Below are 18,180 nucleotides of genomic sequence, written 5' to 3' on the forward strand. Positions count from 1 at the left end.
CTGAAAGAGAGCTCCTCTTTTCTCTGGTAGCCTCCTCTTCTAGCTCATCTCCTTGGCTGACTAAGAAACCTGGCCGTCTAACTGCGTCAGTGCACAACGTGGACCTGCAGCAGGACGTCTGCCTCCTGGTGTCTTCAGCAGCCCCGGCGGCGGCCATCGCCACAGTCCCTTAGCTAACTGCTTTGTTGAAGGGTCTGCTCACTTTTCAAGCTTGGCCTCCTCACTGCTGCCAAGAAATTCTTTTACAATTTCTACTCGGGTCATGTTACTCTCCCCATCAGGGATCCCAACAGTAAGCCCAATCACAGGCCACGTGTCTTCAGCGTGCTGTTCACACTTAGGGAGGCCTGACAAAAGCAAGCCTGCTGGGGAGCTGCACGCTCCGGAAGGTTGTTAGTGCGCTCCAAAGCTAAGTGAGCGGAGGACACCTTGCAGACACTGCACTGGACCAAGGAATCAGCAGCAGGTTCTACCAGGGTTCTCAAAGTACCGGGCAGGCTGCCGCCCGACCCTTTTCACTTGGTATTTCTAGCTCCGGTGGTGCCGGTGTGGTTGTGTGTGGGGCTGCTAAGAGGAAGCACAACAGTTCAAAACTACCACATCCTAAGAGAAAGAATTCGTCTGGGAAACTCACAAGGGGCAGTTCTACCCTGTCCTGTAGCGTGGCTATGAGACTGACTCGCTGGCAGTTTGGTTGGTTGGTTTTTGTTTTGCTTTAAACTAGTTCAGGCTCCCACTTCTTTGAATTTGAGGGAACTGAGCACTCAAGGGCTCTTAGATGCAAGTTAGCCAGAACCTGAAAGGGCCGAGGGTATGGGGCTCAGCTCCCTGTGAGCCACGCCACGGTGGGACAAGCACACACAGACTCAAGGTGATCCCTTGCTGTTAGGCAAGACCCTGCCTTGCAGAGGGCCTGTCCTGGGCGGTCAGTACAACCTCTTAAGTCCCTCCTAACACCACAATTTCATATTTTCTGCAAAACAGTACACAGACACAGATGGTAATACTTTAATGATAGAAAAAGCCTCCCCAGTACAGAACAAGTGCAATGTTAAAGTAAATATAGTCAAAAGGCAAATGCTACAGGGATTTTGCCTTTACGAGGAAATGGCATGTCCTGCAGAGGTTGTCCCACCCAGCAGACAGGGTACATATTTCAGAGACATCTGGTTAGCTCAGGGCCACTCTGCCACTGGGACCATTTCTACAGGATGGCCAGAAGTGGCACAGAACCCAATACTACTGTTTCTGGAACTTCTTTTGACACTTGATTGAAAAAACAACTCCCTGTTACAATAACAGCTTGCGTTAATTTAAGCCTGTGAGTAAGATACCTGCTCTCAAAAGGAGTCCTGGCACGCCATTTCCAAGTCGCCCCCTCCTGGGCCGAGTCCGAGTACTTTCGTAGACCTAGGTGCACGTCGACCGTGGCGTTCTTAGGAATTTAGGGTAACACTGGCTGTTGCACATTGTGCAGTAAATCCAGCTGATTTCCCATCTTCTCTCTTTGCCGTCATTCTTTCGGTACTTTCCCTCCGCTTGGGCAAGAACATACGTGACTGACACATGGAACTCTGTCGCCCTGTCCTCCCCCGAGCTCCTCAAAGGCCCATCTTTTCTAATACGATACACACATACACATTCTAAACCTCAGGCCCATCCTGGCTTGCTGAGATGCCTGAGTAAGATTTTCTGGATGAGACTATTTTTTAAAGAAAATGTTTCGGTGCAAACAACTTGGCTTGTTTATTTAGGCACTTAAAAAAACCCACAAAACCTGATCCCCACTTCTTATTGTCCTTATGCAAAATCCTCTTGCTCAGCTGGCCAGTAGCTGACTACGGAGAGGGATGACCTTAAGCCCAGCACTGACAAGTCCTGTCAGCAAGTGGCCCCAGGTGAGTGGAACCATTCAACTGTAGTGATGCTGGGCTCCAGGCTGGGGGCAGGGGCTCTCCCCCAAGGCACCCCTAGTGACAATGGCAGAGAGATTTACCACCCCAGGTTTCTCACTCATTTGTAACATCCCTCACCCAACACTGGGAGCAAGACCACGCTAACCCAAACTGGGGAGAAGGAAAGCAAGACTGTGGTTTTGAAAGCCTGAGAAAATGAGATCTGTCCATGGAACAGGGCCAGGCCCTATTTCCATACTCTGTGTGAGGGCTAGTGAGGAGCGTTATTAGCAGTGGAGGGTGGACAATGAATGTTCACACAGAAGCCGTGTACTGAGGAGAAGTTACACACACTACTCAAGGAACTCCCGCTGGAAGTCCTAAATGCACAGAGGTCACCGTTCTCTAATGGCACGAAGGGCACGGAGAAGATAAAGAAGCACCATCAGACTGACTGGATGGGTCAACTGCTCGTCTGTCTCAACTCCGACAGGAACCAATAATCTCACACAAAGAAAAACGACCCAGGCTACAAGCTGCCCACTGGCCCAGCCATCAGCCCTGCGAATGGGAGCCACTGGCTATCAGGGACCAGGGTGGGGTATGGGAAGGCTCGCTTAGACACCTCCTACCCCGTCCCTGGGTCAGGAACAGAGCCCAGGCCCGACCGTTACCATGCAGTGTCACATACAGACACAGAGGAAACACGCTTCTTAGCTCTCTTCTTCATACCTGGAAGAGTGCCCTGGCTTATCTCTGGAGAATCCCACGAGGGAGTCAGGACGTGGGGTAGAGTAGCTTGCCCTTTAGGATCGTCCGGAAGTGGGACTTGAGGAGGTCATGGTCCGGAAGGAAACTGCCTCTTCACCACCTGGCTGAGTAAGTGCTCCGGGTGGGTGGCTGGGAGGCCAACTGAGGCACAAAAAGGCGGTCTGCACACCCACCGCCCTGGCCCAGCCTGTGGGGTCCTTAAAGTGGACGCGTGCCCTCACACCATACATGGTGCTGCCCGCCTGCCGCCCGGCTCTGCTGCCAACAGCCAGAGGCCTCGGAGGAAGGGGCTTCAGAACTGGGGGGAGGAGGGGACGATGACACTCCCTTCCACCTGAGTCCCCTTCAATCCACTTTACTTGGTGTCGAAGCAGCTGACAGGCTATTTTAAAACGTGAAATGTATCAATCACAAAAATTCTAAGATCTGAAAAGAACATCCAGAGAAAACTACAGGGGCGGCCTGTGCAGGTGACCTGTCCCCCCTCAGCATCACCTTCTTTCCTTTAAAGCTTGGGAGGCAGTTCTGCCCACAGCCTGAAAGCCTTTCAGCCTGGCCACAGGCCTCTCAGCCACACGGAGCTGCCCCGTGGCCTTGCTCTGGATCCCAGCCAGGATCTTCCTTTGGAGACCTCCTCCTCGAGTCCTTTCATTACACACGAAGAATCTGTTGAATCTCAAAAACCTTGAAGTTGAATAAGTTTGATAAACTTCGTTATACAATGAGTCTGGCTACATGGTTTTGGATTGTTCACAGCATTAATGAGAAACAAGGTTGAACTCAAGCTCTTAGGGAGAATTTTCCTTTGGACATTTGAATGGTGTCTTTCAGGGTTGGTCCCTTTGCCTGGTACAAAACAAGACAGACAACGAACTGAGCGTAAGGATGAGGATTGCTTTGCTGGATGCGAGGCAACAGGAGCCTTAACTGCCTTCCCTGCTTTGCAGCTCTGCAAAGACTCAGTGAACAGCCCCAGACACACATCTGTCAGGTTCCCAGGGCTGCCGCATGCCGGTCTGCCTCCTCAGCAGCGCTTCTCCACTGGAGAAGCACAACTTAGGTAAAAGGACACATTCATCACGGGCGACAGGAAAGGCCAGAGGGAGAAACGTCCGTGTCCTTCCTCAGAGGGAGACAGACGGGGCGGGCTGGGGGTGGGTGACCCCCCCCCCAAGAAAAGCTCCCGGAAGGAATGGACCCGCAGTTGGCCCTAGTCCTGAAAGTCATTAGATGCCAGCTGAGAGAGCGGGGCATTGAGCCGATCGAGCTCGTCCACTTGGGGTGGGTGGTGCATCGGTATCTCCTGATCCTCCACGACATCCTCTCCAGCTGCTACCAAGTTCGTAAGGGACTTGCTTCGCACACACTGGAAATCCACGTGGCGGCTCTTTCCTTCTTCCTTTTCCCATGACATCTGGATAAAGGGGCGCTGCACGTAATTGTAGATCACCTCTGACCGGCCTCCAGGTCGTCTCTTAATCTTTTCTTTACACGTAGGATAGCCTGCAACAGTGCAGAAGACCCAGCCTGTGACTGGCAAATCTGACTCTTCCTTCTTCCTAACCACAGCCATGGCCTCTGAGCCTAGACTGTGAAACTTGGTTACCCAGTTACTGATCCCTGCCTTCTGAGCTCAGCTGCCTACACGTTTACGTCCCTACTGCTCAGATTAGTAGCTCTCGTCCCCGGAAGGAAGGAGCGAATCCAAGGGAAGTCACAAGGATTCTATCCCTCTAATGGCAGGGGAAGGGAAGTACTGTGCCTTCAGTTACTGGCAACAGTGTTACAGAACAAAATCCTGCAGAGCACAAGAGCTTCAATGAACTCTGCAGCCCAAAGTGGCTGTGAGTCCTACTCCACTCAACGGCAATGGTTCAGGACCCATCGTGAGGCACCAGGAGAGGCAAGTGAAAGAAACGTTCAGAAAATGCGGGGACACCACCGGAAAGAGCTGGCAGGCGTGCCAGGGAAAGGGAAGCCACGTTAGCGTAGCTTCAGAGGGGCAGAGGAGGGAGCTGGGTGAGTTCTCAGAGAGGTGTGAAAGGCGGCCTCATGGGAGAACACTTGCGTGAGCTGCCCTATGAAGTGGGAGCTCTGGCACCCTGTCCCTGAAGTTTCCCAGGACAGTGGAAGGTTTTAAATGGGTGATCTTCCAGCTTTACATTGGACACCGCGAGGGGCAATGCATTATGGGACAAGAGGCAGGCAGCAGGAGCAGCGCATGGGGGTCAGGAGGAAGAGAAGAGAGATGAGGAGACGTCAGCACTTGCCAACAATCAGCCTGAGACCCTTCTCTGAGCCTGGGGGCCACATGCTGGGAGCCACTGCTCAGATGATTTAAACCAGTTCTGAACACCCCTCCAAATGTTTCTAAAAGGCATATTATGGGGTAATCACGAACTCTGAGTCCTAGAACTGCAACGATCGCGTCACTTCCAGAAGCAGCTCCCTGGCGCTCCCACTCGGTGAGCCGTAATCGGCTCTACCAGCCTTCACCCACCAGTCCTTGTCCTCACTGCTCCTTAGCCCCAGGAAGAAAACTAGAAGCCATCTCTGGTGGTTTTGATGCATTTTCAACTGAAAATAAGAAGGAAGCATGTGGACAAACAAAAAGCTCCTTCCAGCATGGGTGGTAAAGCACTTCTTGGTCCTCTGGAAGCTGAACTTTGAGGAAGCAAGCAGCCGGAACACAGGCCGGGACCTTTCCTTACCTTCGATACCAATACGAATGTTTTTTAAGCCCCGTTCCTTCAACACAGTTTTTGCAACATCCCGATTCTCAATGTATTTGAAGAACCTGTAGAGCTTGGAGCTATAAAGAACTAGTGGAAAAAGAAAAAAGGGTAAATTGAGTGAGCTCCGAAAGGAGAAGAGCGAACAGATGGGACAAAAAGGTACATCTACACCCGACCCAAGGCCAGAACATCCAGGTGAATCGATGAAATGTGAAGTAAATTAATAAGCCATGGTGGCGCTGTGGGTTAGGCATGGGGCTGCTCCCGAGAAGACAGCTGCGGCGTCTGTTCCCATCGAGATGGGCGGCCTCGGGAACCCCACGCAGAGCTTGCGATGAGTCTGGCTAAGAACACTAACAGAAACCAGAGTTGGTTTGTCGCTAACAGTCTCAGGGTGGAGAAGGCCCCTTTGTAACTGACATGGAAACTAGAAGTCAGCAAAGACAGGTAGCTGCTATATAAAATACAGCTCTGTGCACAATCCGCACCACCATCAGCAAGACTAAAAAGCTAAATAACCGACTGAGAAAATGGCTACAACTCATACAGAAAAGCTGTTGTCCTTCATGTTTAGAGACCTGCCACCGACAGAGAACTTTCCCAAATCTGCAAGTAAAAGATGAACTGCAGTTCAATTCTGTACTGGGCAGAAGACACAAACACGGTTAACAGGACAAGAAACAGACCTTGTTGTACTGCTAAGAATGGCACAAATGAGTATGCGGCCAAAGGCACGAGAAAGCAGCCTGCCACCCGCTGTCATCGGCGAGTGTAAATGAGTGCAGCCTTTGTGGAAGACAATCTGGCAATGTCTCCCACAGTGCGTCGGCCCAAAGAGTTTGACACAGCAATTCCATTTTCAGGAATATAATCCCCTAGCTGTGCAAGTGTGACAAGACAACGCAAAAGGATGCCTTGTGCAGCATCATTTATGCTATCAAAAAGGTAGAGAACTCCACTGTCTTCAGTAGGAGGCTGGTGAAATTAGGGATGGCACATCCATGCAATGGGGTGCTAGGTGGCCATCATAACATGGGTTTTTACACTTTATACACTATCGTTATTTAAAAAGAGGCGGGAGAAGGTGTGTACATAACTGCAACACTGAGCGTACCTGGACGGATGTTGCAAAAGTAACAAGAAGAGCGGGTGGATGCGACAGGAGTGGGAACAAGACTTCCATGCCTCTATCCTTCAGTTCCTTAATACTGTATTAGCAATGTGGGAAGAAGTAAAAATGAACAGAAACGAAGAAAAGCATGCGGCTGTGATGTCACATGCTACCTTGCAGTGGACACAAGAGCAGACATCAGGGGGGGAACGGGAGGTGGACCCCTCCCTGTGTCCCCAGCATGAAGGCTGGGTCTGTCATTGATGGGGGCCTGTCATCCAGCTTTCCAAGACTGAACTGCTCCTCTGGGCAGTGTGTGTGCTCCTTGCTGAAAACAACCACTCCGTGTAAGGGGCTCTTACTTTGAGAATACTCTTCCCCCATGGGCGGGGGGTGGTCTTCGTCCCAGTCCACGGAATCTTCATCTGTCAGCACAACAATGTGGCACTCTCGCTCCCCTTTCTTGGCACAGCCCACCATGATGGGCAGGATCAGCTCTTCGAGGTAGTGATCAAACTGCTTGTGAGCACCATCGTTGGACAGTTCATGCAGCAAAGCACCTGGAGAGAAGCAATGCAGGTGGCCCTCTTCCCTGTCCCAGCGCACACAGCACGGCACGGAGCAGAGTATGCCGTAATCGCTGTTATCACCAAGGGTCCCAGGGAGCTGCTCACCTGCCGCTCCATGGTGATCATTAAGACAGGTTTCTTACTCTACCGCTCTTGTAGTGAGCCAGGTTCAGTAGTCCCCGAGCATCCTGAACAACTGCAGTGTCAGACTCTGTATACTGTATTCATTCTGTGACTCTTGTGAAAATGCTCTGGGCCCTGATTTCAGAGCTTGGCTACCACAGTTCGGTGAAGCAAAGCAGCTTGCTCCAAGTGTGGATCAAACTAAGTAGAGAAACCACAAGTCCCAAGGCCTTCATGGAACATGCAGAAAAAAGTCATGTACCTTAAAGAATACAGAGCCCTGGTGGCCCAAACAGTGAAGTGTCCGCTGCTAAGGTAAAGGTTGGCAGTTCAAGCCCAACCTACAGCTCCACGGCTGCAGGGAACCTGTTCCTAACGATGATAGTCAGAAACCGCCCAGGGTGCCATAAGACTCAGAACAGACACTACCAGCTTCAGAGAAGACTGTGTGAGGCGGTAAACACCAAGCTGACAGACCAACTGAGTCCCAGAGCAGCCTTAGTGCTCACAGCAGTTTCCTGAGTCTTCTTGTCAAGTACATGACGTTACTGCCCATGCTTCCCGGCCCAGTGCTCTGGGATTGGAGGAGGCCCTGACCTGTCTACAAGGCACTCACACACACGAGGTCCACAATAATGGTAAATACAATGGTAAGATGACCCATGCAGTGTCTGGAGCATGGTTAAACAAGCCTAGGGGTCCTTGTTTAAATGACAGATACGGAGGTCCTGTATCCACTTCCTCCCCCTTCTCCTGGGCTTCCTCTAAGTCCTCCAGGGGCTGAGGCAAGTGAAAGACAAGGCTCACTAGTATCATGTGAACCTTTGCCTTTGCACATGATTTCCACCCACACTAGCTCCTGCTGTTCAGCGTCCTCCAAGCAACTTCAAAGCCAGTGCCACTGGTGGCTCCCCTGTACTTACTCAGATCTTGACACCGGATGGTGTTGAAATCAAAGTTAATGCAGAGATAATCACACGTGTCTCTAAGGTCTGGAATAGAGATGCCATCGGGACAATTGATGATACCAGTTTTGTAGTAATCCTGTATACAGATCAGGAAGAAGAAAGGTTCGTAAAGCCTCAGATGACAACTTACCTCTTCTACTCTAGTAATTCTCAATTCAGTTAATACCGAAACCGCAAACTCGCAGCCAGAGTCAGTGCCGACTCAGGGTCCCTCCAGGGCAGGGTAGAACCGGCCTGTGTTTCTGTAGTGGGCTACTGGAGTGATCAGCACTCGGGTGATCCATTCCAATGGAAGGAGCTTCCTGCGTGCCCTGGCCTGGTGACGCAGAACCTGACCCTTAACTGGGCTCCGAGAAGCAAAGAGGACTGGAGGGTTACAGAAATGGAAGCAAACAGGGAAGGGAAACGACCAGAAACCAGGCCCAAGGTCAGAGCAGTTTGATGTGGACGAGACGCTTGCCTCGGGGAAGGGACATGACAGAAGAGACAGCTACACACCAGCACTGTGCGAAATACAGTCGCACTGATTCCTTCCGCAATCTCGTACTCTCCCTTCTCATTGGGCCGTGTGAAGTTGTACTCTCTCCCTGGTCCAAACATCCTGAAAGAGACACCAGCAACAAGGTTACCTTCTCCAGCGGGACCCTACAGAGGAGATTCTCTCCTCGCTACCTCGCCCCCGTCTCACAGAGGCAAGTTAACAACCTAGCACTGGCCCCACCCTTAATGGACATGTTCAAAACAGCAAGCCCTCAAGGTTCCGGGTGGGAAGCTTCCGTCAGCAAATGTAGTGAGACGGCAACTATGGTGTTTGTTGGCCCCTAGGAAACAGCCTTCTCACTGCCCAGGATGGACCTGCCCAGCCACTGGGGCAGCTCAGGAAGACTGTGTGACACACCGGACCTTCTCGACTCTACCAGCACTCACCAACCCAAGATGCCATTTCTCGATGCTTCTGAGTTTTGCTTTCAACGTCTAGCCTGAGAGATGACTCTGTGTTTTTTGGTGCCTGTAAATTAATGCTTGCCCTTTTTTGTGATGGTGGCGCTCTGGGGGAACTGCCCGTATTCAGTCTTAGGAGCATTCCTGCCGGAAACCTCAGGTTGGGCTTTCAGAAAAGGGCTGGGAGGTAAAAAGCTGACAGCAGTTTGACCTTATTTCACAGAAACAAGTCCATCTGGCATGAACTCCGAGGTCACGAGAGCAGGGGCGCTATTCTTTTCTCACTGACTTCTTCCTCTCTTTGCTCTGATCTCCTTCCTCATGGCCGCTGGCCCCTGCTGCACTCGGCTGAGCTGTGGAGGGGAGGCCGGCACAGGCGGAGCAGCAGGCAGGAGGCTAGTTGAGCCAGCCTGGTTGGATTTCCCAGAAGAGGCTCCAGGACGCTTCCTTCCTTAACCTGCCAGGAAGCTCTATTGTTGTTCACTTGTTGCCAACGCTTATCTTTGACTCTGAGCCGGCTCATTCAAAGGTCTGGAAAAAATTCCCAAATCACACACTTTCCACAGCACTTTGCCGGGCATAAAAATTCATCCTGATTAAAGTAGTCATCAAAGGGTGCGGACATGTTCCTGGAACGATGGGCTGAAGTCTGGCTGAGACAGCTGTGAATAGGAATAGTTGAACAACATGCCATAAACACAATCCCGGCACCACCATCAGCAGGGGTTAAGCTCAGAATTGTTCATCTAGCAGAGATAGGAATGGGTGTGAAGTCACTCAGGTCCTCTCATCTGGCCCCGGTGACTGACTGTAAGCTCACTGGGTGCGTACGTATGTAGCCCAGACCTCCAGAACTTACATCCTGGGCTTCTCAGCTCAAGGAACCACCTCAGCGAAGAGAGCGAGACTCCCTTCTTCCCCTGACAACCCTTCCCGCTTCCAGAAAACGCAGGTATCATCAAGAATCTGTTACCCAGGAGGGCTGGCCCTTCTTCTCTTGGGAGCCTCCAGTGGTATTGGTGGTATCTAGACTGGGACAGGAAGTCAAGTCTGGTAGAATATAAGCCCATTTGGAAAATGCTTTAATGTTCTAGTGTCACCTTAATCCAGATGTTTGCAAAACAGAGATTTGGTGCTGGTTAAAAACTGCTATGCGCTCTAGGGAGATATTTAGCATAAAATTGCAGATTTCCACTTAGCTCGAAGTTGGCACATTAATGATTCATTCTGATTCTCATTCAGCTCAAATTAGCGCAATGTGCTGAGTGAGGTCAGAGCTAGAAATAAAATCGACTTCTACATGGGACGAGTCCACTGATTTTCCCGTGGCCTTCCTTGTCCCATTGTCTTGGGGAACATTCTAGTTTTACAGCCACATAAACAAAAACGCAATCGCTGTGACTGCGGTCTCTCCGGAAGCATCCCGGTACTTTGATGAAACAAATGAAAGGCAACCTTCTGTTTCGGAGTCAGTCTACCGAGGAGCGTGAGGGTCACCCAGCTATGGCTGCCCCAGGCCAAACAAGCCTCTCCTTCTTGTGGGGGCTCCATGGCTCTACACTAGCTTCGCAAGCAAATCACGTGCATGTCCATCTATCACCAACACACACAAGGTGTTCTCGAGCTTGAGCTTGCCCCACCCCCTTTCTCACAAAGGTAGACAAGTAAGCCCCGCGGAGCTTTCGATTCTCCTATCTACGGCAAGCAGCAGGGAGAGCTGCTTGTTCTGGAGAAGAGCGGAACTGGGAGGACGCTGTGCTCCGTTACCTTCCCAACATGGTGTCCGGGTGAGCAGTGAAAATCTGGGGGTTCACCACAAACCGCGTGCCATCTACAAGGAGCGTCACTTTCTCCGGCGGTTGGGCATGGGCGTTACTGCTGAAGCCCACGCTGCTGTTTGCATATCGCTCTGAAGCAATAAAGGGCTCGTGGTTCCGTTTAGTCCCCGCGTGGAAGCCAGAGCCTTTGCCGTCTTCGGGAAGTGGCATGACGGGAGAGAACGGAAGACTGGCGGGCTGAGAGGCGCAGTCGTGCGAAAGGTCTGAAAGATAGTACAAACAAACCCCAATAATATGAGAGCAGAACACCTTGGGGGAAATGAACTCTGTCTTAAAAAGGAAACAAATAATTTAAACAAACTCTTAGGTGTTCGTGAACGAAATCCCTCGTTTGGAGCAAGACAAAAACACAGACGCGAGTCTCCCCTCGTGGGTCCTGAGCTTTCCTCCACGGGTGCGGCCCAGGGAGAAAGGCAGGAATACCCACGCTTCAAACCCCACGAACACACCTTAAACACAAAACAAACCAACAGAGCCCACCACACAATCGGGGCGGGCCAGGAAAGCTAGCAGTCAAGTCTTCCTCTGCCCACCCCCTCGCTCCCCAAGCCAGGTTTTACAGTTTCACCACTTTCTCCTTCGGCTTTCACTTCTGCTCAGACTGCTGCGTGCCACCGAGCCGGCTCTCGTGCTCAGGGCCCCACAGGACTGAGGAACTGCTGCATCGGGACTCCTGGTCTGTGATCTTGACAGAATCAGACAGCCACGTCTCTCTCCCACAGAGCACCTGGGGAGTCTGAAATGCCAGCTCGGTTAACAGCCACAGGCTTAAACCACGGCACCACCAGGGCTCCCAATTCTAACCAAGTGCAAAAACATGTAACTGCTTGCAAGTCAATTCCCACCAAAGAGCCGGACAGGGTTTCAAGACTGCAAATCAGTGGTTCTCAACCTTTCTCATGCTGCGACCCTTTCATACAGTTGCTCATATGGTGGTGACCCCCTCAACCATAAAATTATTTTCGTTGCTAATTCATCACTGTCATTTTGCTACTGTTATGAATCTGGCGAGCCCTGTTGAAAGGGTTGTTCGACCCCCAGGTTGAGAACCGCTGCTGTACATCCCTCACCAGAGCAGAAAGCCTCCTTTCTTGCATGGAGTGGCTGGTGGGGCCACACTGCTGACCCCCAGTTGGTTAGCAGCCTCACTACAACCCGCTATGGCTCCTTCTAGCTCCTGTGTTTAATAAAGGAACTCGTTACTTTTCTGTGACCAGACTACTCATGCCCAGAGACTCCACATTTTTCTTAGAATCTCACAAACACACAAAAGCATTTTAACTACACGCTGGAAAATCCAATTTACTAATAGCTATGGCAATTATCAGAACAGACAGGTCTTGCTCTCAGCAGAAAGGTCTGGTGCAAATGACCCTGGATTACGAATTCATTCGTGGAATCGCAGTTTTGTTTTGAACGTTACCCAAAAAAGCAGTTTCTTCAAGCAAATTATTACATTTTCCTGCACCTGGCTATCACCTGCACAATGACGGGCAATGGTGTCATCCCTCACCTCACAGCCTTGTTGGCCATCAACTGAAATAAGGTGGGTGAGGCCCATGACACAAAACAGGCTTATGCTAAATGTATGGGATTTCGACGACAACCACAAGTGTGGACTTACAAAGATTTTACCAGAGGAGCCTTTTAAACAGGCAGTTCTCTGAATATACTTTAATGTAAAAAGTTTAATGAAAATGTCCCAGCAGCGAGAGAGATTTGGTACGCTCAGCTAATGAACATTTTTCTACAGTTCCTTCACGTCTTTCTTTTTGAAAAAAATAAAATGGTTTAGAAACCACTGAATCTCTCACCCCTAGCCCTCGAGTATTGTATATCTGTACCAAGTTATTCAGGAGCATGATTACTGCTCATGACCTATGGGAAATTAGCCTGATTTCCTGCACTCAATCAAATACATTACTAATGTGCACTGAACTTTAGCTGATTCGGAAGCTAATGCTGACTCGACAAGCTGACTGTCGAGCGCACATCCTACGACTTTCTTTCGCTATCTTTTATGTGTGGCCCTGGGCCTGCACACCAAGAGCTATGTCTCCATATAAAAACACTTTTTCGCTCACCTAGCCAGGGCTTCGCCCTTGTCGTGCCTGAAATCCTCATGCATGTCTTGATCCCCACCCCCAAACAATGGGGCAATTAGATTGGGTTGGATGTCTGAAGGACACGGGGTTCTCCCCAAGGTTCTAAAGTTTAAATGGGTGAGCAGGTCAAGACTCGGCACAAGTTCTCTCTAGTGGTGTGCTCCAGAGGGGAAGCCACACTGCTTTTCTGTCAGTGCACGGGCTGGGGGGGAGGGTGCTGCAATGATCCAGGGGGGCGCTGCAAAAGCAGATACCTATACTTTATCCTGAACTATGGTGCCAGTTTTTAATTGCCAAAGGAGTGCTAAGTAAATTTTTTTTTCCTGAAAAGGAGGCCCTGGGGACAAACAAGTTTGGGAACTGATGGCTTATACAGAGAAATCCCCCACATCTTAACAATGTGAACCTGAGACTAGGTTCAGCTTCCTCATCCGTACACCGAGGATAACAGTTGTGGGGATAAGGGTCCGGTCTGGCAGACTTTCTAGAAAGGGCCAGTAAGTACAGATTTGAGGCTTAGGGTCAACTCTGCCAATGGAGTGGGAAAGGAGGCAATGGACCATCCATTAACAAATGAGCCCTCCGTGGTTCAGCAACATTCACAAAAGGAAGAATGGGCCAGATTTGACGTGCAACCACAGAGTGCCATCCAGATAAAGAGAAGGAATACAAAATCCTAGCACAACGGGTCCTCAAAAAATCACTTATTGTTCCCATTGTTTTGATTAAAAGTTAAAAAATAACCTAATCATTTGTCAAGAGCCTTCACATCCATAAACTCATTTCCACCGGCCTTGGGGGCTAGAAGAATATTATCATCTTGTTTTCTAGATTAGGAATGCAGGGCTCAGAAAGATTAAGCATCCTGTCCATGATTGCACCTAGTCAGTAGCAGAGTTTAAATGTTAATGTCTTAGACTCCAAAACCATCGCTGTTTCTTTTACACCACTGTCAGCAAGTTATCAAGTGCTAAGCTGATTAAATCTTTGAAGATGTTTTCTGATGGTCAACTCCCAATGACTGTGATAGATAAAGCTAAGCCAATTCACTGGATACTTTACTCAGATTAAGAACCTCCTGTGTGTGTGTGCCCAAAGCGCCTCCCAGCTCAAGTCTTCTCACCGTACCGTCATTCCTGGGGCCTGCGGGGAAAGGCAGACTTTGCAGACCCGAAGGAGCCGGGCTATTTGCTTCTCTAGCTTGAGCTGAGGTGTCATCCACTAGGCGGCGGCTCTCCTGCCGCAGTACCCTGTCACCATCGCTGACAAGACGAACATTCATCCTTGGGCTCTGTATCCGGAACTCCGATCCTGGATCAGAGAGAAATCCTGAAAGGCAGGAATACATGTGGTTTACAGCTCTCTCGGAATGGCTTTGTAGAAAGGGCTGTGGCCTGAGGGCAGAATGAGCACTGGAGGACCGGCCTCATGCTCGTTCTCAAGAGAAACAGCGCTCCCATGTCTGTGACCGTCCATGTTGGGCTTCTGTATCAAGAGGAACTGACCACATTTGAAGGAAATCTTTACTAAATGACCGAGACAGTGGTAAATGTGCTGTTGCGTGTGCCTCAGGTTGATTTAGACATACAGCAAGTCGGCAGGACAGAGTAGAACTGCCTGCCCTTAGGTTTCCTATGCCGAAATCTTCACGGAGCGCGGGGTCTGTCTTCACGCCTTTGGAGCCATTGGTGGGCTCGAAGCGCGGGGCTTCTGGCTGCTAGCAGGGCACTGGGCCATTGTGCTACCAGGGTTCCTGACATGCATTACTAGGGAACTATTTTAAGCTTTATCCCTAAACAGGCATCAAATCCACTGACTTTGGTCACTTTCCTGATCAGTTCTTCATAGTGAATGGTGGTGCAGTAATACAGTAGTATGTTTATGCCTGCGATGTAAATAACATAGGTAGGAGGAGAAACAGTCCAACTTAAAAAGAAACATATAATTCAATTTTTTTAAACCTTGCCCATGGGTCTTTAAAGATTGACATATACTCTCTTGCAGTAAGTAAGCATTAGAAAATTTAAAACAAGGGGGGGAGGAGGAGCTGATGCCAGGGGCTTAGGTGGAGAGCAAATGTTTTGAGAATGACGAGGGCAACGAATGTACAAATGTGCTTTACACAATTGATGTATACAGTGAACCCTCGTTTATCGCGGTTAATCGGTTCTAGACCCTACCGTGATAAATGAAATTCCGCGAAGTAGTATTCCTTATTTGTAAATCAAATATTTTCGTAGTTAGAGCATAGAGGACATGAAAAAACACCCTTAAGTCACCATTACACTCGTATTACCCAATTAAACGAAAAAGGGAAAATACAGTAAAACATTTTGGACGTTACAATTATCATTTATTATATTATTTATGGCATCTAATTTACAGTATTACATATGTCACATACAGTATTATTATACATTTTCTTAAAAATCGCAAATTACAGTACACTGTACAAAAGCAAAAATGCATCTGATACGTAGCTCCGATACGTAGCGATGCAGACAGAAGCGTGTACAGTATGAGCCAATCAGTGGCAGTAATGACAGAGCATGCGCTGTTACGCAAAACCGCGCTAGAGTGAAGCCGCGGAAGTCGAAGCGCGAAGTGGCGAGGGTTCACTGTATAAGGATTGTGTTAAGAGTTGTATGAGCTCCTAATAAAATATTTATAAAAAAGAAAATTAAAAACAATCACAACTATAATACTAGTATGAATGGCAGCTAGACGTCTTTTGTGTGTAAAAATTTTCTTAATTACTTGAAGTCTAGTATGCAAGTTTTTATTTTTCCTGTTATTTTACTTCCTGCAGCGCATGCTCCATTCTTTAAAACCCACCCCCCAATCACATCAAGCTGTAACTGGCCTACCCATGTCACTTCTCTCCCCAGCAATGCCCACCCTTCACGAAGCACAGTGACTGCGGTGGGTAAACCACTAGCTGACTAGGAGTCTGGAAGGGCAGCCTTGCCCCAGGCTGCTCAACTCCTTAGAGCACTCCTGAAGTTCACGCTGCACTGTGCTTTATAGTCCAGAGCACCTGGATTCCCACGTGGGGTGGGGTGGTGCTGGGGGCCCTCAAGTCAGCTCTGACTCACAGCAACCCTGGGTACAGCAGAACACTGCCCTAGCCTGCGCCGTCCCCACTACGGCTGCTATGTTTGCAGCCCCTCTGTCAATCCAGCTCACTGAGGGTCTTCCTCTTCCGCCGTCCCTCTTCCTTACCAGGAATACGATCCTTTTCTCGGGACCTTCTCTCCTGATAACATGTCCCAAGAACCCGAGACGAAGCCTTGCCATCCTCACTTCCAAGGAGCATTCTGGCTGTACTTCTCCAAGACCTGTTTGTCCTTCTGGCAGTCCCTGGAGCACTCAATATTGCCAGTCATAATGTCAACACAGCAACTCTTCTTCAATATGCTTTCATCGTGGTCCAACTTGCACATGCACATGAGGTGGATGCAAATAGATGGCTTGGGCCAGGCCCACCTTGGCCCTCAAATTGACATCTATGCTCCTTAACACTGTAAATAGATCTTGTGCACCAGATTTGCCCACTGCAATAGATCTCTTGACTGAAGTTCAGGGTTACTCTGTCTGTCTTAATAAATTCCACGCGACTAATGTGAGAGCCAGTGACGTTAAAGGCAGTTTGGTGGGTGTAGGAAGAGATCCGGAATTTTCCTGAGGAAAACTAGGAAAATCTGTTCAAGAGATTCACAGATCACCAGAAGCAATGTGGTGTTATTTTTCAATGAATCAAAATGAGAAAAGATAATTAAAAACCAGAGGGGCAGATAACAGTTAGAACTGTCATAAAACATTCAAAGGAGGATGAGCACCAGAGCCAAATCAGTGCCAAGACAGACGAGAGACTCACACCCCAAGTTTATCATGTCTTTGTGTAGTAAGCCTCTTGTGGCCATTCCATGCACCTTGTTTGAGAAAGCCTCAGTAATGGCAGACATCACCCCTACTGTTGAAGGACGGGGCCACGGGAGCTTGTCTGCACACCCAAGATGCCGCCGTGGCTACTTAGTAACAATGCCAAGGGCAGTGGGTGGTCTCGATGCCATGGTGTCATCTCATGGTCTCCCTGGGAGGGGTGAGCAAGTTACGATACATTTAGTAATTCTTGTCAAACCTGATAAACTTGAGGACACATAAATCATCTACCCGGCACAGTATTTTTCAGTCCCTTTTAAAAAACCTTCTTATTGTAAAACCGGTGGGAGTTTGCTATTAGATCAACTTTTCGCATTCAATACCTTTGCATTCCAGAGCAATTTAATCAACCTCCCCATGAGCTTGCTCCTTCCCTTTTCTCCATCTCTTTCTCTGGCTATTAGCTTTCCTTTCCCTAAGTTAGTACCTGTCTGCCCTCCACCCCACAGCACCCCTGTCCCACTCTTGGTACCCATTAAAGTCTGTTCATGTGGTATGTAACCCTCTAACTTAAAACAAACAAACAAAACTGGTTTCAATAATTATTAAATATTTATTTTCCCTTTTGTGTCTGACTAAACTTCACTCGGCATAATGTCCTTTGCATCCATCCATGTCACCAGTTGTTTCAGTTTCATCGTTATTCTTTAGGGATGTGTGGTATTCTGTGGTGTGTATGCACGCAGTGTGTTTACCCATCGTTCCACTGACAGGCGCTGTGGTAGTCTCCATCCTCTTCAGAAAGGGGCTGTGATGAGCCTGGGAGTGCACGCTCTCAGCGTGTGCTTTGTTCTTCTTTCTGTAGGGACTGTATGCATGGAGGGGATGTTGTGGTCCTCCTGGAGGGCTGGCTGGGTTGGGTGGCATTCCCAGTCCCAGCTGTCTGAGGAAGCACCATGCTGCTTCCACAATGATCACACAATTTTACTGGAGGGATAGTTCCAATCTCAGCACACCCTCTCCAGTTGTTTGGTTTTTTTCCTTTAAAGGAGAAATTAGTTATTTTTATTTAAGTCATTATGCATTTAAATGTCCTGTTTTTTATTTTTCTTAAATCATTTTATTGGGGACTTGTACAACTCTTATCACAGTCCATACATAAAACCATTGTGTCAAGCACATTTGTAGCCATCATTCTCAAAACATTTTTTAAAAATCATTTTATTGGGGGCTCATACAAT

The 18,180-nt window shown here is 49.1% G+C and overlaps 1 protein-coding gene across 2 annotated transcripts; it reads right to left on the reverse strand.

Moving 5' to 3' along the window:
• Nucleotides 1-994: 994 nt before the first annotated feature.
• Nucleotides 995-14,368, reverse strand: KCTD20 (potassium channel tetramerization domain containing 20). 2 transcript variants are annotated; one of them, XM_004710736.2, is made up of 7 exons: nt 14,186-14,368; nt 10,882-11,155; nt 8,671-8,773; nt 8,128-8,248; nt 6,875-7,072; nt 5,378-5,488; nt 995-4,169 (listed from the first exon to the last, which is right to left on the reverse strand). In XM_004710736.2, exons 1-7 carry the CDS (start codon nt 14,337-14,339, stop codon nt 3,877-3,879), a joined length of 1,254 nt encoding a protein of 417 aa, XP_004710793.1. In that variant the 5' UTR covers nt 14,340-14,368; the 3' UTR covers nt 995-3,876. The 2 variants fall into 2 exon arrangements, with proteins under 2 accessions (XP_004710793.1, XP_045150808.1); XM_045294873.1 differs by lacking the exon at nt 6,875-7,072.
• Between the last annotated feature and the right edge of the window lie 3,812 nt (nt 14,369-18,180).

Source organism: Echinops telfairi, unplaced genomic scaffold (assembly GCF_000313985.2).
Source record: "Echinops telfairi isolate 266 unplaced genomic scaffold, ASM31398v2 ScPeMD7_3533;HRSCAF=4204_1, whole genome shotgun sequence".
NCBI classification, from domain to species: Eukaryota; Metazoa; Chordata; class Mammalia; order Afrosoricida; family Tenrecidae; genus Echinops; species Echinops telfairi.

Bases quoted from the DNA above. Each gene is read 5' to 3' on its own strand.
- KCTD20 (XM_004710736.2), bottom strand. From the start codon at position 14,339: ATGAATGTTCGTCTTGTCAGCGATGGTGACAGGGTACTGCGGCAGGAG. The intron at 11,156-14,185 runs GTACGGTGAGAA...ACTATCTTTCAG, and splicing joins CGCAGGCCCCAGGAATGACG to ACCTTTCGCACGACTGCGCC. The intron at 8,249-8,670 runs GTGTGTAGCTGT...ATCTGTATACAG, and splicing joins CTGTATTTCGCACAGTGCTG to GATTACTACAAAACTGGTAT.